The sequence below is a fragment of the Halichoerus grypus genome, chromosome 5 (assembly GCF_964656455.1).
Source record: "Halichoerus grypus chromosome 5, mHalGry1.hap1.1, whole genome shotgun sequence".
Classification (NCBI taxonomy): Eukaryota; Metazoa; Chordata; class Mammalia; order Carnivora; family Phocidae; genus Halichoerus; species Halichoerus grypus.
In genome coordinates, this window is record NC_135716.1 from 106,853,614 (window position 1) to 106,876,768 (window position 23,155).

Genomic DNA, 23,155 nt, shown 5'->3' on the forward strand with positions numbered 1-23,155 from the left:
TGTGTGTGTGAGCTATGAGTCAATTAATACTTTTTAAAACTCAATCTGGAGTGGAGAGGGGTAAAAGTAGAAGCTGGAACACCAGTAGCTTGGACCTTGGTGGATGTACTGAAGATGGAGAAATGAACAAATATTCCAAGTTCTCTTTAGGAGGCTGAATCCTGAGAGCTTGGGTATGGATAAAATGTGGGAGAAAATATGATTTTAAGGTTTCTATAGTTTTTTCTTAGTAATACTATTTGATTCAAGAAAATGTATCCATTCATAGAGAATGTAAATAATAAATTCCATAGTAAATTCCAGGTTATGGAAGGTAATCTAATGGTTTGTTTAAAGAAGTCTTCCCAAATCACTCAAGGTGGTGAGCACCCATACCCCAGTTATTCTGTCCCTTTTCTCTTTTATCTTCCAAGCAGGCTTACTATTTTGCTTACTCCGAGTAAAATCTCCATGAGTGTGATGTACTTCCTGAAGACAGATTATATCTAGAGTACCTAAGGCAGTGTTGGGTACATTGAAAATGTTCAATAAATATTTGTTGAATGAAATGATGAATGAACTAATGGAAGAATAACGATATGGAGGAAATACCTGAGTCCAAGGTGCTCGCAATTTAGCCAAGAGGATTAAGAGGTGTGATAAAAGCCTCACTAGAAGTAAGCAGGTAGTGTTATGGGAGAAGAGGGGACGATGTATCTATCTAACCGGGAGAACGGAGGGAAGTCTGAAGACATATACTCGAAGATGAATGTTTTTTGGATTGAAACCGTCCCTAAACGAGAATCACTCCCCTCTCCACAGCAAGCTCTATAACAAAACATAAAGCACTCTTCAAAAGAGCTTCACATTTTAGAATAATATATATATTTGTAAATAGCCCTTAGAAAGGATTGTCCTGCAAAAATATAACCTTGATTCTGTACCACCTACATCGCTTACTACTTGTCACTTCTGGCTGCAGAAATTTTGCTCGCCTCCCTCCCTCAGCCCCACTATAACCCTGCCCCCGCTCTCACCCCCGGGTTTTGACTACTTTTATTAGATTCGCGCCCTTGCCTTCTCCCGCCTATTTGTTGGATGAATGGAGGAACGTTTACTACCTCATCCTTGAGGAGTTCCAGATGATGCAGCTGCCCAGAAGCCAACGTCGCGGGGTTCGTGCGGAAGGAAGGAAAAGGAGCAAATTGTTACTTAAAGCGCCAACTGCTTTTACCTTTGGTCCTGTGGGTCTCTCCCATCTGGCCCCTGCCTACCAAGCTCAGGCTTTAACAGTTTACAGAGTAAAGGTCAGTCCCGGGAGCAGGCGCTCTCTCCTTCCCTTCCGTCCTCCTGTAGAAGGAAAACAAGCCGCCAGCTTGGGGGATAGGCCGGGCTCCTTTCCCCGTCGCTCCGCTGGGCAGTGCGGTGAGCCGGGAGCCGCGGGGCCGAGCTCGCAGCCCCGCCCCCGGGGTGGGGCCTCCCGGCGCCCGCCCCGCCCCCTCGCCGCCGACCCTTCGCTTCCTATTTACTCTGTCGCTACGGCTGGCGGTCACTTCGCTCTCTGACTAGAGCCCGAGGACGCTAGGAGGGTCTGTCACTAGGAGACTTCAGGCTGTGAGCACTGCCATGGCCCCCGTGCTTAGCAAGGACGCGGCGGACATCGAGGTACCTACTGCGCGCCGGGTCTCCTGGGGCGGGAGGGGGCCCAGCTGGTGGGTGCGGGGGAGGCCGCCGGGGTCGCTCGGAAAAGAGTGGGAGATGCGGGAAACTTTGCCTCCGCGGGAGGTCTGCGGGGGAGGTGGAGGAGCAGGTAGCCAGAGCCCGGCGTGGGCAGCGAGGGAGAGAAGAGAAGTGCAAGGGTCCCGCGACTGGAGGGGGTACCATTTGGGTTGGGACCTGGCTGTTTACTTTGGAGGGGATTGAGGAAGCCTGTCTAGTCCTGCCCTGAATGGCGTGACTAAGAGGCACAAGAGTTCCAGTGAGGTGGAGTCTGGAGGATAGGAGCTCCCATTTCCCACCCAGTCTACCCCCACACTGATTTTTCTCCCCCCGTATGCGTTTCGGGGCACCTGTTTGCTGCCCCCACCTCCAGTGGATGAATCCTGAATAAATGCAAAGGTGGAGCATAGAAATAAAGATCTGTGTGTCCACTCTTACAGCAGTTCCCGCTAGCCATACTGTTGCTTATGAAATTATTTAACATAGGGAGGGTTGGAACAAAGTATTGAGAACCTGAAAAATGCAGTGCTGTCAGAAAAACATAAACGAGCTGTATTTTTCTCTCCTCTCAACAGTTGTTGATCCCCTCTTGCACTGTTTATATAAAAATGGCATCTTTCTTCCTGTGAATAAGGTCCTACCTGAAATGACATGACCATTTCCTTTCAATTTTCCCTAAGATCTTTATGTATGAAACGAGAAGGATTTAATTATAAACAGTGATTTTAGACATACTAACCCAATTCAGCATTTGTGAGCTAAGATAAATTGCTTCTTAGTTTTTTTTGTTGTGTTTTGAGGCTTTTCTTTGAGTCTCCCCTCTCTGATAAAATGTGTGTCCGTGTATACGTGTATATTTTCTCTTTTTTATAAATGACACAATTTTTCTTTCCTCAGTCCTTTTCAGTGGCTTAAGTAAAAGTTTAAAACCACCTGTTTGCAGAATAGCTGCTTTTGCCACATTTTTCCTCTGTCATTGATTGAAGTAACTTTGTGTTCTCTTTGGGAGATGGTAGTAGTGTTTTCTCCCCACTCCATACATTAGTTTGGGAAAAATCCATTTTAGTAACAAGAGTCAAATTATATTGTAGTGACCTATCTGGTTAATTTACTTGTGGTTTCTCTTGTGGATAGTTTACTATTTTGAAAATATTGATCGATAAGATACATTTAACTCAATACTTATTCATGTGTGCACAGGGTAAAAGATACTTGATTTATGTCATAGTCTTTTTGGTCCTTGTTACTTTGACTTAACCAAATCTTTTTTTTTTTTTTTTTTTTTAACTAAGCTAAATAGCAAACTTGACAGCATTCAGACAGTACTGATTTTAGAGAATAGAGTGTCAGAGGGCAGGTGGCTTTTGGCTTTTAGAATGGTGTGTTACTTGCTTAACTGATTTCTTTCTCTGTATTTCTCCTGCAATTGTCTTTGAAATCAGTTCTTAACCATCTGACACTAAGGAAAAGATGCCAGTGACACATTAAATGAGTAGCTTAGTTTTGTATGTTGTTTGAACCAAGATCATTTGAGAAATCCACACCCTCACACTCACCTCAATCTAATCTTAATCTGTAGAGTTTATCTGTATGATATTACTTACAATCTAGAATGGTGGTAAAGTTTTTCAGCTTTTATGTAGTTCATATATGGAGCACATTTTAATCAGTAATATCTTTCATTATATACAGTACCTTCCTTTTCTCTCAAAGTAGTACCTGTGATTCATGAGCTAGAGTACCATGAGAGAGCGTAAAATTAATCATTAAAATATAATGCAGTGAGGAAAAATACATTAAGCCTAAGGGAACACATTCAAGAATAGATGTCTCAGTTGATCCTATCGATTCACCAAAGTTCATTTTTGTTTGAAGAATCAGAATGAATTATGAAAGCTCAGTTTTCTATTAAATTTGAATGCATACATTGGATTTGCCTTCCTTGAATGAATTCATTAAGACTATTGTCTAGAGATTGATCTGACTATGACCATTGCTCTAGTCTCAAGTACATGGAGTAATCTTAAAAAAAGAAAAATCAGTATGAAACAAAGTACATATTCACTTGATAAATGTGGAAAGAACAGAAGGTGATGTTGACAAGCTTCTGTAATAGTGATTTAATTTTCCCCATAAGCTACAAAACCTCAGGTTTCAGTGAAGCAGCCAAGAAATATCTTTGTTTCTGAGGAAAAAAGTTACTGAGGTATACAAATTTGCTTTGTGTGTTCACTCCATAATTTCTAGCCTCAGTTAAATAATCACATCAGGGTTTGAAGGATTGGGAACATGAAAAACAATCAGAATGTCACCAAACCCCAAAACTGGAATATTACAGGCTGGAAGATAGGCATAACAACGATGAATTAGTAAGTAATATATTAAGCAATAGAACCTCGTTCATATACTCAAAAATTGTCATTGTAGTAATTGTAGAAGCTGCATGAGAAGTGAAGGTTTTGGGGGTGTTTGGGTGGCTTGGTCAGTTAAGCATCTGCCTTCGGCTCAGGTCATGGTCTCAGGGTCCTGGGATCTAGCCCTGCATCCAGGCTTCTTCAGGGCTCCCTGCTCAGCGGGGAGTCTGCTTCTCCCACTCCCTCTGACCCTCCCCCTTGTCCTGCTCTCCTGAGCATGCGCATGTTGTCTTTCTCTCAAATGAATAAATAAAAAAATCTTAAAAAAAAAAGTGAAGGTTTTGTTTTTGTATGTTTTGTTTTTTTTTTGTCTGTTCATTTTTTTCCCTGACACATTAATGTGGTTCAGACCATGGGATCTGGAGCTAACTGTCTGGGGTTGAGGTCTAATTAACTCTTTTTAGCTGTGATTCTAGGCAAGTTACTTAGATTCTCTGAGTCATATTTGCATAATCTGTTAAATAAATAAAATCATAATAGAAAATAAAACAAATGTCACAAGTTGACATCTTGTTAGGAAAAAGGACAAATGTTAAAAAAAATATGAACAAGTATCTTAGGAAAATCACTGTCAATGAAATAATTGGCATTCTAAAGTTCATTAATAATAGCTATATACTTTTAAAAGTCATTTTACTTTATGGAATTAGTTTTTGGATAAAGCTGAATTTTGTCTAGGATAACTTTTGAATACAAATTCTCCTGGGAAGGTTTCAGAGAAGGTTAATTCCCAATATTGATCACTTTTCCTGACTTCAGCAATATCTTCACAGTACTTCATTTAGTTTGAATTGATAACCTGTATAGGTCAATATTTGCACATTTAAAAGCAAGTAAGAATGATTTTGGAAGAGTGCACTGTGTTCAAGTTCTTATTCCTTTCCAATGACATGGATAATTGAGAGTAGATTATAAAAGTATAGTTAAAGGAAAATGTATATAGGGGCACCTGGGTGGCTCAGTCGTTAAGCGTCTGCCTTTGGCTCAGGTCATGATCCCAGGGTCCTGGGATCGAGCCCTGCATCTGGCTCCCTGCTCCGAGGGAAGCCTGCTTCTCCCTCTCCCACTCCCCCTGCTTGTGTTCCCTCTCTCGCTGTGTCTCTCTCTGTCAAATAAGTAAATAAAATCTTAAAAAAAAAAAAAAAAGGAAAATGTATATAGCCACAGGAAGCGTTTAACTTTTTGAATAATAGTAATTTTGGTAAATATTTACAGCCAAACTAAATTGCTACCTACCACTCTAATGCTTTCACAATCGCAAGTCAAGGTCCATTCCTTGAATTATCAGTTAATGGGTATTAAAGGGTATAAACTCATTTCACATTTACCCTGAATCAAAAAGGGATTTCAGTCCATTGTCTACAGAATCACAGTGCATTTCAAGTCAAATAGAAATAGTTTCTAAATTACTTATACTCTGGCTTCCATTCGAGAGGATAATTGAGAATTTTCTGTTTATTAATTAAGAAAATAAGCTAATAAAATGATGGATTTGGAAAATGGGAAAATAAAGGAAACAACTTGGAGAAAATTCATTTTAAGCAGCATTTTGAAAAAAAAAGGGAAGGCATGGGTTATGAATTAATTCATAGAGATGGAAGAGGTATTTCGAAGTATCCTTTATCAGAACTGCTTTTGTCCCAGGGGAGTGGGGAGGGTCATGGATCCAAAGGAGAGAATAAAGATTCAACTTTGCAGAAGTTATGGTTATTTATTTAAAATTTTTATGTTTTTTATTCAGTGTGTAAGTGACAATTTTTTCTTGTCTCCTTTCTTTTATTGATTGGGCACCACCGATCTATGGAAATGCTATCTTGACTTGCTAAGCCTTTTAAATTAAAAAAAAAAAAATAAACCTGTTTTATGAGTTTGAGTTGTTAAAAATATGCTTGTCCTCTGTTCTGTGGACCATATTTAGTTTAAAGTATTTCTCCTTTCTGAGGAATTTAGCTGGGCAATGAAAATATGTCTGATGATGTGATTTGGGAAGTTCCTTTATTCCATACGATAGCTCCTTGTAGTTTTAAAGTACATTTACCTATGTAAGCATGGTCATATGTATATTTCAGTATATATATATATATTTTAAAATTTACCACCTACACACGGATTCAGTGACCAATTTTAGAAGTTTAATTAAAAACTGTGAGATTAATGACTATTGATGAATCTATCACTAGGGAAATTTTTACATTGGATCTGCTTAATCATAATCATAGCAGATACTGTTGTCCGATTGCTTAATTGTAAAAATGTGCTGGAATTCCAGTAGCCTTCTTTCTGATGTTCTGGAAGAAAAATTCAGTTTTGGGAAGCTGAACATAAGGAATTGATAAGAATGTGAAAGACATCTAGGGCCAAAATACTGAGATAATTGGATAATCTTTAAGCAATCTCTTACCTTAATATTTGAATACAGCATTTTACCAGACAGGGAACAACTCAAGAGCTGAAAAATAGACTTTCCAGTAAGGTAAACCTATCTGGTCACTGTGGGAGAATTTTTAATAAGCATAAACTTAAGTTATAAAATTAAAAACACTAAAATTAAAGATAATTTGACTGAAAAAATCAAGTTATAAAATAATATGACAGAGAAAATATGATATTTGATACAGTCCAGACTTCAATGTGGCTAAAGAGGATATTGAAAAATAGGATTGGCGAATTTATTTTTCTGCCTCTCAGCTATATGGCTATAATGACAAATATGCAGTGGAAACCTTCAGTCCTTAAAACTGTAAGAAAAATTCTATGTCATTTATAACTTGCCTTAATTCAAAAATATTTAATAAGACATTCTAAGATTATAAATTTATCTGTAGTCAGAATTTTGATTTTCAAATGTGACATGTTTACCTTCTGGATTTCATTTGCTCTTAATCCTCTATATCAAAACAGAAGGTATTTTTTGGCCTCAAACATTAATAGTGTGGATTTTCACTGATATCTTGGAGCCAATTATACTACTGAGATAACTCTTAATAGGATTATATATTTCCTGTGGTTTATAATTATTACTTCTTCCATTGCTTGTAATTAAAATGTTATGCTGGTAGAGGTGAACTCAGTGTATAACTTTTCTTTTAGAATGTTCACCACAGATATCTATTTATTGATATTAGGAAGTCAGTAAATTTGTATACAGTTATTCTTTTGTATTTCACAAAATCAAGCTTTAGTTCGTGGTTAAAAAAGAAAGCATCATATTAAAACAGAGCTGGGTTCTAATCCTGGCTTCTTATTTTTTTACTTTTGTGATTGTGGTCAAGTTCTTTCCTGGATTATCATTTCTTCCTCTGTCAGTTGGATTTAAGCTTAATTATTTCATGCAATAGCTATAATGATTAATTAGTGTCATATACATATAATGCCTCAGATAGCATGTGTCACATAAAATACATGTTTTTTAAATGGTAGTACTTCTTTTAAATATCACTACTGCATATATCATGTGTATTATGTAAATGTCATTTGGTTGAAATTTTGTTCAATTCCAGAAATTAACTAGTGGTATCAAAGTCTGTTAAAATATGTGAGAGAGGGGAGTAGTTAAAGAAGTTAAAAGAATTACAGTGAATGCTCATTACAGATTCAGAAATGTTGCAGATATGTCTTATAAGAAAGTTCCTCAATTTTATTTGTCAATATTACCAATGAGAAGGGGGGAGTTTCTGAAATTCAGATTAAATTAAAAAGACCCACTTCATTTTCTTTTATTTCTATTTTAAAAATGTCTTTAATGCCCTCTGTAATGCCAGCCTTCTAGTGTAAACTGAAGAAGATTCAAAGGAAGTATGTGGCATAGGTTCTGTCTGTATGGGATTATCCACGTCTAATACACTAGGGAATAAGATTCACATCCAGGGCTGACCCCCCGACCCTTACTATTTTACTGCAGTATACATATGGATTAATTTTTTAGTGTTTTTCTGGGTTGTTTTTGAGACTATATCAGGACCAGTGCATTGGTGAAAATTATTTCTTTGCATTCTCAACTATATTTAGAAGAGTTTAGTTTTATCCTTTTCTGAAAAGAAATTTCTACACAATTATTAAAAAAAAAAAAAAGCCCAACTCAGATATCTCTTTGTACAGACTGGATTAGCTTATAATTTCTCTAAGCAAGTATATTAGCTTGAAAGACAGTTTTGTTTTTCTTTTCCCTAGTCTTCTAAGCATCTCTGCACATACTGTATGTTCATGAAAACTTTTTCACCTGCTAGGAAGTAAACAGTTGGAGATCAACCTATTTTGCACCAGGAAATGTAAAATGTGCTATTTCTGAAAGATGACTTAAATATTAAACTTTTTTATACTAGGTTATGATAATTTTATTTCTTTGAGAATTTCAGCTTGGTTGTGTAATAGCATTCTTACTATCCTCTACCTCTATCATAATAATTAAAGAGACAATCTGTGTCCCTACCTCCCAGGTGCTTGGAAATTGATATTATGAGTGCTTATGAATGTCCCCTTGAGGCATTGCTGACTGGGCCACTTTGAAGAAAAATCTCTTCATCAATAATGAAGCCCTGAGGGCCACTTCTCAGGGGACCCACACAAAATTACATGTCAACTCCAGGCCTGATTTATACAGATGGCGCTCATGGATGGAGTCCTGACTGCACCTCCCCTCCTCCGTATTTTATTACCCACCACTCTCTGCTGATCCTCCCCACTCCCCCCACCCCTTACACTTCTCTCTCCAAACTTCATCCCCTAATTTTCAACTTGTTTTACCTACCCACAATTGACTCACCTAACTAGATCTTTTAATTAATCTTTGTGAAATCCTTTTGAATGATACTAAAAATTGACTATAGCAGCATGTTAAAAATTTAAAATGTTAGTATGTCTAACGTAAAAGCCATGTGAAAATCTTCAGCAAAGCAATAGAACAGAATGTGTATTCACTGTATGTTAATTAATGCAAGTATTCCAGGATAGGGGACAGGCCTGGAAATATGTTTGCTCTACATGTTGGGTCCCTTGCTCTCTGACCTTATGGAAATCATTCAACCACTGTAAAGAGTTTGCTGACTTCTCAATGAGTTTGCTATTGATCAGTCTTTTAAGGATGGTTTGTAATAAAATATGGCAACGGTGAAATTGTTTGAAATATGACCTGCTGAGTGATCCTGTTAAGGAAATGCAGACATGGTGTTGTCATAGCTACTCTATTTTACATGCTAGGTAGGATTAAGTATACCATTTGTACCCATTATATGGAATTGGTATACTTCCCTGATTTTTAAACTTTCTTCCTGCCTGCCTTCTTCCTTTTTCTTTTTCCATCAAATGACTGATTTTTTTAAATCTCTCCTGATCACCCAGAAAAAGTCCAATCCTTCTATATACGGATGGAGTTCTGTGAGGTGATCTGGGATTCATAAACTGATATTTTGTATCTCTTGGATGATGTTGTCTTTAACTAGAAATTAGGATCAGAGATTCTCAAAAGGAATTGGGAGTCTCTTAGTGTTTCTCCAGTGTGTTTGTTGATTGATAACTGTCAGTGGAAACCAGAGTATTGAATCCTTGGGTTTCTAGCCCATAGGGAATTTAGGTTACCTTTCTCTGACTCCTTGTACCATAGTGACCTCAGAGCTATGGGGACTTTCTTTCAGATATTCTTACATGATAAATATTGGAGAGTACTGGAGTAGAATGTTTGAAATCCTCATACTTCAAAGAAAGATATTCAGTTCTTCTCACAGATCCCTAAGGTTAAATAAACCATGACAGCTTTCACAGCAAGATGCTTTTTTTTTGGGGGGGGGTTAACTTTTGTAATTTTTTTTCATTCTTTGATTTAATTTTTAAAATTATTTTTCATGATCATTACAGGAAAAAACATGCCAAAAAAAGTGAAAAGTAGACCCCAAACATACATAGTCACACCACCCAAAACAGCCCTGCTAAATGATTTAGTACTTTTCTTTCCTATGCATAAGGAGTTTTTTCCTAAACAGTTTTCATCATATTGAGTTTTATATTTGCTTTATTCTCCAATCAGAACTATTTCCCCCGATTCATACTAACTTTTTAAATAGTTTTAAATAGCACCATGAGATTCCATGGAGTGGAGATACCAAAATTTATTCAAGCCTCTCCTTTATGATCAGATATTTACTTTGTTTTAGTTATTTATAATAATGCATCAGTATTTTTTTTCTTAAGAAATTTTGCTTAAAATACATTGGAAAGGGTTGGCTTCATTGATATATAGTGCATTTCAGTTTGCCTTTTCCATCTACCTATATGACTCAAATGAATTAAGTGTCTTTTTTTTAAAAAAAAAAGTGTTTTTAAAAGGAAAAAGGGTCCATTATTGGGTGCAAAGGCAGAAAGGACAAAATGTATTTGGAACCAATTACTCATTTGCTGCATCCCCCCCACCACATTCAAGGTTACAGAACACAGAGGCATCTAAATAGAGTTTCCTCTGATGTGGTTGTGACTTCATTTGGACTCAGTGCTTATTTGATGCTTCATTCTAGATCATGGCTTGACTGCCTGAATTTTCCTTATTTTTTCTGCCAGGGAGAACAGGAAGAGTAAAGTTGGGTTTCAGGTTGTTATTTTAAATGGATAAATCTCAGGTTTTTATCTTGAATAAATAAATATAACAACTGTAGATGTTCCAATGTTTGACCAAAATGGAAACTTTTATATTGTACCTGCCACCCTGGACCCCTCCCTCTCCTCAAACCACTCTACCAGACCAGATTTTCAAAGCATTCTTTTACCCTAGGCCTTTATATTAAAAGTATAATTTGTGTGTGTGTGTGTTCATGTGTATGTATGCGTACGCAAAAGCATGTCTGTGTGTGTGTGTGTGTGTGTGTGTGTGTGTATGCTGTTTCTTTTTCTTTTCCTTATGGTACTCAAGAAGAGGAAGAAAGTGGTGATTGGCTTAATTTGCATTTGTTTGAGTATTGGTTAATTTGAACATTTTTTCCACATTTTAAAATAGTTTGGCTTTTCTTTTTTCTTTTTTTTATTATGTTATGTTAATCACCATACATTACATCATTATTTTTTGATGTAGTGTTCCATGATTCATTGTTTGCATATAACACCCAGTGGCTTTTCTTTTAAACAAATTAACAGGATTTTGGTGTAAGAGTAAAATAGAAAAACAGAAATAAATACAAATAAGAAAAGTAGAAATATCTCTCAACAAAGTGACTTTAGAGGGAACACACTTCAACATAATAAAAGTCATGTATGAAAAACCCTTGGCTAACATCACAGTCGGTGGTGAAGAGCTTAAAGCTTTTCCTTTAAAATAAAGAACATGTCAAAGATGGTCCCCTCTTACCACTTTTATTTAACATAGTACTGGAAGTCCTACCTGCAGCAATCAGACCAAAAAAAGAAAAGGCACTAAATTGGTAAGTAAGAAGTAAAACTGTTATTATATACAGATGACATGATACTAAATATAGAAAGCCCTGAAGACTACACCAGAAAACTCTTAGAATAAATTCATTCAGTGAAGGTGCAGGATACAAAATTAATACACAGAAATCTGTTATGTTTCAATATACTAATAATGAAGTAGCAGAAGGAGAAATTAAGAAAACAATCCCATAAAAAAGAATAAAATGCCTAGAATTAAATTTAACCAAGGAGGTGAAGGATCTGCATTCTGAAAGCTATAAGACATTGATGAAAGAAATTGAAGATGGCACAAATAAATAGAAAGATAGACCATGCTCATGGTTTGGAAGAATTAATATTGTTAATATGTCTATATTACCCAAAGCAATCTACAGATTCAGTATAATCTCTATCAAGATACCAATAATATTTTTCACAGAACTAGAACAAATAATCACAAAATTTGTATGGAAGCACAAAAGATCCTGAAGCAATATTGAGAAAAAAGAAAAATCAAGCTGGAGGTGTCATAATTCTAGATTTCAAGCTATACTACATAGCTATAGTAATCAAAACAGTATGGTACTGACATAAAAATAGACACATTGATCAAAGAAACAGAATAGAGAGCCCAGAAATAAATCCACATTTATATGGTCAATTGATCTATGACAAAAAGAGGCAAGAATACAAAATGGGGAAAAGATAGTCTCTCCAATAAATGGAATTGGCAAAACTGGACCCAACATGTAAACTGGACCACTTTCTATCACCATACGGAAAAATAAAAACAAAAAGGATTAAAGACCTAAATGTAGGACCTGAAATCGTAAAGTTCTTTTTTTGGTAAAGATTTTATTTATTTATTTGAGAGAGAGGGTGCATAAGAGAGAGAGTGAGTGCGAGAGCAAGAGATAGAGAGCGCGAGTGGGGAATAAGGGCAGAGGGAGAGGGAGAAGCAACCTCCCCTCTGAGCAGGGAGCCTGACGCAGGGGATCAGTCCCAGGACCCTGGGATCATGACCTGAGCTGAAGGCAGATGCTTAACCGACTGAGCCACCCAGGCACCCCCTAAAACCACAAAATTCTTAAAACATAGACAGTAATCTCTTGGGTATTGGCCTTAGCAATATTTTCCTGGATCTGTCTCTTCAGGAAAAGGAAGCAAAAGTAAAAATAAGCAGTTGGGGACTACATTAAACTAAAAAAAGCTTTTGCACAGCAAAGGAAACCATCAACAAAATGAGAAGGCAACCTACTAAATGGAAGAAGATATTTGCAAATGATATATTTGATAAGAGGTTAATATCCAAAATATATAAAGAACTCATACAGCTGAACACCAAAAATGCAAATAATCAATTTAAAAATGGGCAGGGGTGCCTGCATAGCTCAGTCGGTTGAGCATCCGATTCTTGATGTCAGCTCAGGTCATGATCTTGGGGTCCTGGGATTGAGCCCCAGGTCAGGCTCGTGCTTAGTAGGAAGTCTGTTTGAGGATTTTCTCCCTCTCCCTGTGCTCCTCCCCGTGCTTACACGTGTACACACCTGCATGCGCTCTCTCTCTCTAAGGTAAATAAATCTTTAATAAAAATAAAAATGGGCAGGAGACCTGAATACTCATTTCCCCAAAGAAGACATACAAATGGCCAATAGGTACATGAAAAAATACTCAATATTACTAATCATCAGGGAAATGCAAGTCAAAACCACAATGAACTATCAGAATACTAGAATAACTCACATCAGTCAGAATAACTAGTGTCAAAAAGACAAAAAAATAAGTGTTGGTGAGAATGTGGAGAAAAGGGAACCCATGAGCCCTGTTGGTGGGAGTGTAAATTGGTGCAGCCTTAAAAAATTAAAAATAGAAATTCTGTGTGATCCATTAAGTCCATTTCTGATAATTTATCCAAAGAAAATGAAAACACTGACATGAAAAGATATATGCACCCCTATGTTCATTGCAGCATTAATTACAATAGCCAAGATACAGAAGCAATCCAAGTGTCTATCAACAGATGAATGGATCAAGAGGAAGTGGTATATATACACACAATGGAATACTACTTAGCCATAAAAAAAAATAATTAAATCTTGCCATTTGCAACAACGTGGATAGACTTAGAGGGCATTATGCTAAGTGAAATAAGTCAGACTGAAAAAGACAAATACCAGGTGATTTCACTTATATGTGGATTCAAGAAAACAAGGCAAATGAACAAATAAAAACCAGAAATAGACCCATAAATAGAGAGAGCAAACTAGTGGCTGCTGGGGCCGGGGGAATGGGAGATAAGCAAAATAGGTGAAGGGGATTAAGAGGTACAAACTTCCAGTTATAAAATCAATTAGTCATGAGGAGGAAAAAAGTACAGTATAGGGAATATAGTCAATAATATTGTAATAACTTTGAATGGTGACAAATGGTAAATACACTTATGGTGAGCATTTCATAATGTACATAACTGTTGAATCACTACATTGTACATCTGAAACTCATATGATACTGTAAGTCAGTTATACTTCAATAATAAAGTACACACACATACAAAAGAAAAGTAGAAACATCACAGATTTTAAGAAAATTAGATGCTAATTATAAAATCACAACATAATCAATACTCTTTTGGAAACATATAATCCACTAAAACTAACTTCAAGTAAATTCAGAAAAGCAATGGACTAGTAGGCTTGGTCTATTATAGTATTTATTTTAATGTAATATGTAATGGATCATTATTGTTTATTTTAATTAAAATGAGTGGTTCTTAACCAGATTAGTGGTTAAGAATGTAGACTCTGGAATTAAAGTGCTAATGTTCATTGTATCCTAGCTGTGCCACATACTAGTTTTTGACATTGGCAAATAACTTCAGCTTTCCATGTTTTAATTTCATCTGTCCAATGGGGACAGTGATAGTACCTATATCACAGGATTGTCGTATGGTTGAAGGAAATACTACATATTCATCATTTTTAATAGTGTCAACATAGAGCAAATATGTAATTAACATTAAATATTAAAATACTAATGTTGCTTGGTGAATTGGAGAGACCCCCAGCCCTAAGGCCTTGACCCAGGCTATCCCAAAGATGTCCCTGAAGGCTCTTGATCTCCTCATGAGAAAGAATTCAAGGACAAACATAACACTGAATGAGCGACACAAGAAGGGAAAGTATTAAGCAAAGGTACACTCTCAAGATGTGAGAATGAGCAATGGAATGAGAGAGGGCTGTGGGCCCTGGGGTTTGGGTTTCTATCTTTTATTGATGGTTGTTAACAAGGAGGTGGAATATTCATTATTTGGGGTGGGGATTTCTTGGAAGCAGGGTTTAGCCTTTCCTACCTTATTTTACATGGCTTTCTGTCCTACTTTGTCAGCCATCTTGGGCCTGTCCACTTTGATCCAGCTTCTTGTGACTTTGTTTTGGAGTGCTGCCAGGATAGGCCTTTGACTTTCCCAATAGCTGGCCATGACTTCCTTTTTGTTGGCTTCCAGGCATCCTGTTAGAATCTAACTAATTGCCTCTAACATTAATAATGGCTAACAATTATCTTTTTGACTCCAATGACCTATCTCTTTGATAATCTGTTATTTTGATGTTTTAAACACAGAAATTTAGCTTTTTCTTTTATATATTAAAAAATATTTATTAATTTCTTACTGTGTGCTAGAAACTAGTCCAGATTTTGGAAACATACCTGCAAACAAGACAGAAAAGATTTCTGCTCTCAGTAAAATTGCATTACAGTATAAAAATAAAAGGCCGTAAAAATTTCAAAGTGTATGGTAATTTCAGATAGTATCATGAGCTTTGGTAAAAGTAAACCACAATACTATAATGCAGAATGACTGGTGAGGCCTCCTTTATTTGGGGTAGTCAGAGAAGGCCTCCTTGTGGCAGTGACATTTCAACTTAAACACGAAGTACCTGAAGGAGTCTGCCATGGCTTTTGAGGAACAAAGAAAGAAAAAGAGGTGGGATTGGACTTAATCTGAGGGGCAAAAAGAAATAGCAGGTGTATGAGATACAAGTGTTGTATTTAATGACATTAAGTTTTAAATCCCCATTAGATACCAAAGTAAAGATACTAAATAGGACACTGGAAATGAGTATCTGGAGGTTAGTAAAGAAATCATAGCTAGAGATGGAGAGTGGGGGAATATTGATACAAAAATGATGTTTAAAATCCTGGGGCTGAGTAAAATCAGAGTCAGTGTAGCTAGACAAAGCCTTGGTGACTTAGGCATTTAGAAGAAGAAAAAGTAGCCAGCAGTCTGTGGTGTCACAGAATATAAGAAAGGAGGAAGGTGCTGGTATAATCAACTCTCTTTATTACTGTTGCGTGGGTAAGATGAGGGCATAAAAGTTTCCTTGTAATTTGGTAGCATGGAGAAATTGTGAATTTAATAATAGCTATTGGAAAAAGAAGTCCAATTGGAATGGATTGAGACGGGAACAGGAGATAAGGAAGTGACATAGTGACACTAGAAAACTCTGGGGTAAAGTTTTGCTCTACAGTGGAACACAGAAATTGGGAAGTAGCTGGAGGCGAAGAATAGAGCATGTACATATGCTAATGAAAGGGATTGATTGGAAAGAGACACCAGTGTTAAAGGACGCAGAAGGGATAATTATCTGTATAAAGGGATTCTTTTGGTGAGGGGGAATAGGACTGATAAGTTTAAGCATGAAGAGTCAGTCAGATGAATGGCAGAGAGGTGCGATAGTGGGTGTTCCCATCTGATGGTTTTTAGTTTCTCAATAAGAGTGTGAGGCAAAGTCATTAACTGAGGGTAAGAAGAAAACAAGATAAAAATTTGAAGAACAGATGAAAGTATGAATAAACTTTCTGGAAAGTGGGAGTATGAAAATAATAAGGAACAATAGTAGGATTATTAGGCAGTGTGTGTTTTCCATTTGAAATTTGTTAAGAATTTACCATGAATGTGATTGTGGGTTCTTCCAGCCAGTTTTAACTGCTTGGATTCAGACAAAGAGTAGTTAATTGGGTTAAGATTTACCTGGGCAATAATGTTGGTGTGAGAGAGGGGCAGAGAATTAAGGGTGTCATGAAGAAGTCATAGTGGTAGATCATGGAATCTAATGTGAGGGAATTCAGGATAGTAGGGAAAAATGCATAGTGAGAATACCAGAGGTGGTGTGCTCAATGGGATGGTGGTCTCAATAAGGCCAAAGAGTTGTTGGAAGGCCTAAGAGTATGAAAGCAGAAGAGGTGGAGATTAGAGTGGTGTGTTTGAAATAAAGCTTTTGGAGATGGTGTGATAATTAGTAATAAAATGGTCAAGAACATAACCAAGGGGGACGGTGCCTGTGGTGATGTGGAAGGGAAAAACAATTATTGGTGGTGAGATGGTTGAGTAAGGGGCTGATGCTGGATGATCCAAATGACTGTTGAAACTAAGACTGCTGTAAAGAACAGTGGAGTGTGAAAGAGAACTTGATTTAAATTCTCACTGTATTTGGACAGTGGTGAGTGACCAAGGAGTGGGTAGATGACAGGAGCACAGATATAAGAAGTAAAACACAGAGGAAAGATGATGTGAAGATACCTGAGGAAAGACGGCCATGTAATTAGAGGCAGAGATTGGAGTAATGTATCTGCAAGCGGAGGAATGGTGGGGACTGCCAGCAAACACTGGAACCTTGAAGTGACAATGAAGGAGTCTCCCCTACAGGCTTCAGAGGGCATATGGCTCAGTTGACACCTTGATTTCATACTTGTATCTTCCAGAACTATAAGATAATAAATTCTTGTTGTTTTAAGGGCACCCAATTTACCGTAATTTTTTTTATGGCATCCCTACCAAGCAGATCAATACAGATTTTTTAAAAAGATTTAGTTATTTCTTTCAGAGAGCGAGACCATGGTGGGGAGGGTGGGGCAGAGAGAGGGGGGGAGACAAGCAGACTCCCCGCTGAGCGGGGAGGCCTACATGGGGCTTGATCCCAGGACCCTGAAGTCATGACCTGAACCGAAACCAAGAGTCAGACACTTAATCGACTCAGCCACCCAGGTGCCCTGCAAATAAATACAGATTTGGGTATGAAGTGCAAAGAAACTGGGATATTTGTGGAAGGAAGAAAGGGAAGGAGGGAAGATACTTTAGATGTAAGGGTAGTGAGGCTGGTGATATCTAACATTTGTAAGCAAAGAGATCTTTATTGCATTCAGATTTATAGTTTAAGAAAGTAATTAGGGTTAAATGTTGTATTTTAAAGTGTCCTAAATATGCTATTAAAGTCCTAGTTCTGCCACTTTTTAGCTTTGTGAACTAAAGCTAATTTCTCTGTCTATGAAATGGAGATCATGATACTTCTCTTATCTACCTCATAGTGTTTTGTTTAGAACAAATGAATGAAGAATAAATGCAAATGTAAGCTGATATTATCATAAAGTTGTTTAACTTACAGATATGTACAGTCCTTGTATGAGAGGAAATGATGTTTATTATCAAATATGGCAAAGAACCACATAGATAACTTTTAAAATCCACATTAAAAATTAAATATATATTTTTTCTCCAAAGCTTAAGTTACCAACAAAATATACCTCCATTCAATTTTATAAGTAATTATTAAGTACTTGCTATATCCTAGGCACTACATTAAGTACACATGGGGACTGGCTAGAAAGATAAATGTGTCTCTCCTAAATGAGCTTATGATACCAGAATGGAAGATGAGGCAAATTCACAAATAACTATAAATCAAGATAGAAAGTAAAAAGTGTTTTGGGGTGATGGTTCAGAATTATGGTGTTAGAATTAAAGTCTGCATGTTATAAATTCACATTCATGCAACTTAATCATTTACTTTTACACTGTTATTTTGATGTTGTTTACTAAATGATAAGAAAGAAATTCATGTAACTTTTGTTGCAATCTCCTCCCATCTTCACTCTGATCTCCAGTAATTCAAGGACCAAAAAATGAGTTAGGTGTCTATTTTTAGAGACAGGAGGTAGAGGGCTGCACTGGCTGAAATGGGTCAAGTGTAAGACAGGTGTAAGTATAGGAGCTGGTGGAGTTAGATTAAAGAGGGGTGAATGTGGGTCTGTGCAGTTACAACATTTTTTTCCCCTGTTGCTTTACTTATGAACATGTTTTCAGCCTTACAAAGATGCATCAGTTTCAGAAATGTTGAAACCAAGGGCATAGAAAGGTTAAATGGTTTGATTAAAGTCAGTAGTGAATTGGAAACTAAAACCTGTGAATATGAGCTCAATTTTACATTGCTGTTTATTCAGACATTAAAATACATGATAAGAAAATGAGGAATCAAAGTATAGGAATGGGAAGTCCTTCAAATGTTACCTCATTTTTTCCCCCGCTGTAGGTATTCAGAAAATTTCTCAATAAGATATTTTATAATGGGTTCTTCAAGGAGTCCTTCACATGTGTAAATGAAGCAAGGTATGAATGGCTTCTAATCCACAAACCAGATGGTTGCAGGGGAGGGAGCTGATGAAATATCATCAATCATGTCTCAATATGATGTTAACTGACCAGTTTTGCCCTTTCCAAGGCTACTTTGATCTCTGACAGGACAGATTATTTGTTGGAGAAATTAGGAAAAAGAAATAGGCACAATGGACTAAAAGGCTGGAGTTGGTTTGGGGATTCTATATATAGATGTAGATATATGTCTATATATCTCTCTATATATTCTTTCTTTTTTTTTTATTATGTTATGTTAATCACCATACAATATATCATTAGTTTTTGATGTAGTGTTCCGTGATTCATTGTTTGCGTATAACACCCAGTGCTCCATTCAGTACGTGCCCTCTTTAATACCCATCACCAGGCTAACCCATCCCTCCCACCCCCCTCCCCTCTAGAACCCTCAGTTTGTTTCTCAGAGTCCATAGTTTCTCATGGTTCGTCTCCCCCTCCAATTCCCCCCCTTCATTTTTCCCTTCCTGCTGTCTTCTTCTTCTTTTTTTTTTTTTTTTTAACATATAATGTATTATTTGCTTCAGAGGTACAGGTCTGTGTTTCAACAGTCTTACACAATTCACAGCGCACACCATAGCACATACCCTCCCCAATGTCTATCACCCAGCCACCCCATCCCTCCCACCCCCCACCACTCCAGCAACCCTCAGTTTGTTTCCTGAGATTAAGAATTCCTCATATCAGTGAGGTCATATGATACATGTCTTTCTCTGATTGACTTATTTTGCTCGGCATACTATATTCTTTCTGTAGTTCCTATATATTTAGATATGTGTTATAAAACTTTGGTTCACTGGCTCCTAGACTGAAGGACATTTTTTTTTTTTTTTGCATTCTACTTTGTAACAATAATAATGTCACTGTCAAGACAATCAGTTCATATTTGAGGATTAAAAAATGTAATTAAAAGGTATATCTGTGGCTAATTTATATTAGCTTAACCCTTGCCCCTTTTGGATCTTTAGTACTGTACAATTTTAAATTAATTATGGTACATGGTGAATACTTAGAGGTACACATTATGTAATCATAATTTACAGTACAATGTTCAACACAAAGCAGTTTGATTCTTGGTTAATCTGAAAATGAAATAAGAGAATCTATGTAATTATTTAATTTGATAGTTTTAAAATAGTATACCTGCATAAAAACTATGGCTTAAAAATAAATATGGTATTTGATGTTTGATAACTCATTTTTTGAGTAAGTTTTTCTGGGGAAATTAAATTACATTAACTGGTTATAAAAATTCTTATGCTATTACTCAAGCTCTCACCAGTGCCTTTTACCACCCATGGAAACTACTTAAGACTGACATGGAGTTTTGAGTTCCTTCCATTATTATTATTAAGGTGTTATTGCTGAAACATGATTACCTTACTGCCCAGTGAATCTTGTGGATAATCTCTGAATTATCCCATTGTTTTACTAATGGCATCTTTAAGTGTTATTTAATTTTTATCAGTATAATGAATACACACAAAAAGCTTAAAAAAATAAATTAGGGGCACCTGGGTGGCTTGGTCGTTAAGCGTCTGCCTTCCGCTCAGGTCATGATCCCAGGGTCCTGGGATCGAGCCCCACATCGGGCTCCCTGCTAAGCAGGAAGCCTGCTTCTCCCTCTCCCACTCCCCCTGCTTGTGTTCCCTCTCACGCTGTCTCTCTGTCAAATAAATGAATAAAATCTTAAAAAAAAAAAATTAAGAAGAGCTTTTGAGGAAAAGCAGTGGCACCTTTTACTATTCTTACCAGTGACATACCGGTAAGCAACTAATTAGGAGTGGGGGCAAGGCAGTGAAGAGTAGGGAAGCCTTGATTTGTAGTATTTGTTGATTACCATGGGGGAAATACCTCCTCTGTGGCAGATTTTAAGCCCTAAAAATGTGGAGTTTGGAAGAGGTGTTAACTATCAGTTTTCCAGGGCCCATTGGAGCTGGGTCTAGCCCACCATTGACTTCTCTGTACCCCTCCTCATCTTCTCCTAGCTCTTTTTTTAGAGGCAATACGTTTAGCTGTTTCTGTTTTTAATTCCCCCACTAGTATGATTCCAATTTGTATTTATCAGATTTTTAGATATTTTCCTTTTTGTGTTTGGCCATTTGCCTAGCAGTTTTGGAAAAGTACATTTTTTAGTATATGTGCTGCCGAAGCAAGCACGAAAAGTACATTTTTTAAAAGGCCACTTGAAGTTTACGATTTAAAACACTAGATATTTGGATTTCTGGGCTCCTCTACTATAATTTAAATGACCAAATAATGAATAGGCTTAAAAATGAAAAACAATGAATTATAAGATAGTACCAAGAAAAGTTTTCCAAGGAATAATTTTAAAAGATATTGTGGATCCTAAACATATTGCTATGTTAATAATAGAATTAATTTAATAAACACAAGACATTTCCACAGCCTTGCCTGTGTTAGATATTGTTTTGCTACACTAATATATTTTGCCTGTTTCAAGATTCTGGTTGTAACAGAAGTTCTATTTGGAGTTGACTCACAAATTGTAAGAAACACCATTTAGATATTCTTTTTTAAAGTTATCAAATGCTTCCTGTATTTCCATAATGTGTATTTTTAGGATGGTTAAATTTCACTCAGATTAAGACTTTTTTTTTTTAGTCTTTCCAATAAAAATGTTATGTTCATTGTAATAAATTTTGAGGTAAAAGAAATCTAAGATACTACATTCTTTGTGATGTTGTTAAACAGATTGTACCTAGTTTTTTGAATTATTTCATTGTGATTCATAGTAAATACTGCAGATCTGTTAATCATCTAGCCTTTGCTTCCTTAAATGTTAGTGTGTAAATAGCACAAATGTTGCTCAAAAGCAATCCTGTTATGTAATTATGTAGCAAACTTGTTAATTTCCATCACAGAAAGTCTTCCATTAAGTCAAATTATCTTCTATGCCAGCACAATAACCTTAATTACAACCTAATATCTATCATCCTTGAGAAAAATGTTTATACTTTTGAACAAGTTTAAGTGCCAGCAAGGCTTATAGAAAGTATGGACCTATATAGTGATGGGAAGTGCCTTTTATCAAACACCTGGAAGTTATTACAGTTATTTAGATAGAAATAGGGAATAATAGCTGATTGTTTCCTAGTGGTATGCCTTATTTAAGGAAAGTCTTAAAAGGTAAATGGTTCTGTTTAGTATGCTCCTTTCACAAAATATTCTATGAATAAAATAATAAAGAAATCTCACTAGAAGCTGAATGCTACTAATTTGATGAAATTATTACTCATTGCACAGCAATGTAACTGTGCTTAAAATTTATTTTCAGTATGAATCTGTAAAATGACAGCTGAAGAGTAAGAAGCTTTGTATTGAAAGTGATGGTGATAATTTACTCATCTTGAGATGAAGAGTATTTCAATGCAATGGAAAACTTTTAATGCTTAAAGAATTATTTTAAATATAGGGATCATGTAATCTTTCCTGTGGAAATAAAAGAAATCTAGCTTTATCCAGTAAATCTGAAACACTGAACTTCTGACCTATTATGCCTCTCTCTGGTCTTGGTATTTATACATCTCCTGGTTCTTGTTCCATTTCTACTTTTAGAGATGGTTTCCAATCAGAAGTAGGGTCAGAGGTGATATGAAATAGTGGACAATTCAAAATATTTGGGAGCACCTTTGTAGTAATGTTTTGTATGAGGGCAGTGATGTAATGGAGTCAGGAGACTTTGTCCTGATCTTTACTGTCTTTTACTTGTGTTGTCCTTTCACTGTATGAGGTCCATCCGTAAAAGGCTCTAACATCCTAAGGAGGTGCAATTCAATTCATTGTGAGCATCCTTTATATTATGTCTCATACAAGGTACTGAAGATAACTGCGATGAGTCATAGACAGTCATTATACTCAATAAGCTGAAAGTCTAGTGGGGCAGATAGGCACATATAGAGAAAATTTTAGACGGTGTGGATTTCATTTGGAATACATGATCTAATACTATATGTAAAAACATTTTGTACATTTTAAGTGTCAAGCATATAATTTCTATTATAATGGAAGTAGTGTTACTTGGCATTTCTGAGTTGTAAACTGTATTTTTGGTACCAGAGCATCTGTGATTTCTTCACAATTAAGGAAAAATCTTAGCTTTTCGGATAACATGTCTGGACTTAATTCAAATCCAACAATTGAAAAGCAC

The 23,155-nt window shown here is 36.4% G+C and overlaps 1 protein-coding gene and 1 long non-coding RNA gene across 6 annotated transcripts in view; one reads left to right on the forward strand and one right to left on the reverse strand.

The window, feature by feature from the left end:
- Nucleotides 1–1,446, reverse strand: part of LOC118547858 (uncharacterized) — a 107,150-nt gene extending 105,704 nt beyond the window's left edge. For 3 of the 4 annotated variants that reach the window (XR_013448029.1, XR_013448030.1, XR_004923302.2), the window contains exons 1-2: nt 1,254–1,446; nt 1,101–1,130 (exon numbers count right to left, since the gene is read on the reverse strand). This is a non-coding gene — a long non-coding RNA (uncharacterized LOC118547858). The remainder of the gene's footprint in view (nt 1–1,100; nt 1,131–1,253) is intronic. The other variant, XR_013448028.1, reaches the window with a different exon arrangement.
- A 37-nt stretch (nt 1,447–1,483) lies between these two features.
- Nucleotides 1,484–23,155, forward strand: part of DPYD (dihydropyrimidine dehydrogenase) — a 794,994-nt gene continuing 773,322 nt past the window's right edge. The window contains exon 1 of one of the 2 annotated variants that reach the window (XM_078072719.1): nt 1,484–1,644. In XM_078072719.1, coding sequence (XP_077928845.1) covers nt 1,606–1,644 — 39 coding nt within the window. In that variant the 5' untranslated portion in view covers nt 1,484–1,605. The remainder of the gene's footprint in view (nt 1,645–23,155) is intronic. The other variant, XM_036111511.2, reaches the window with a different exon arrangement.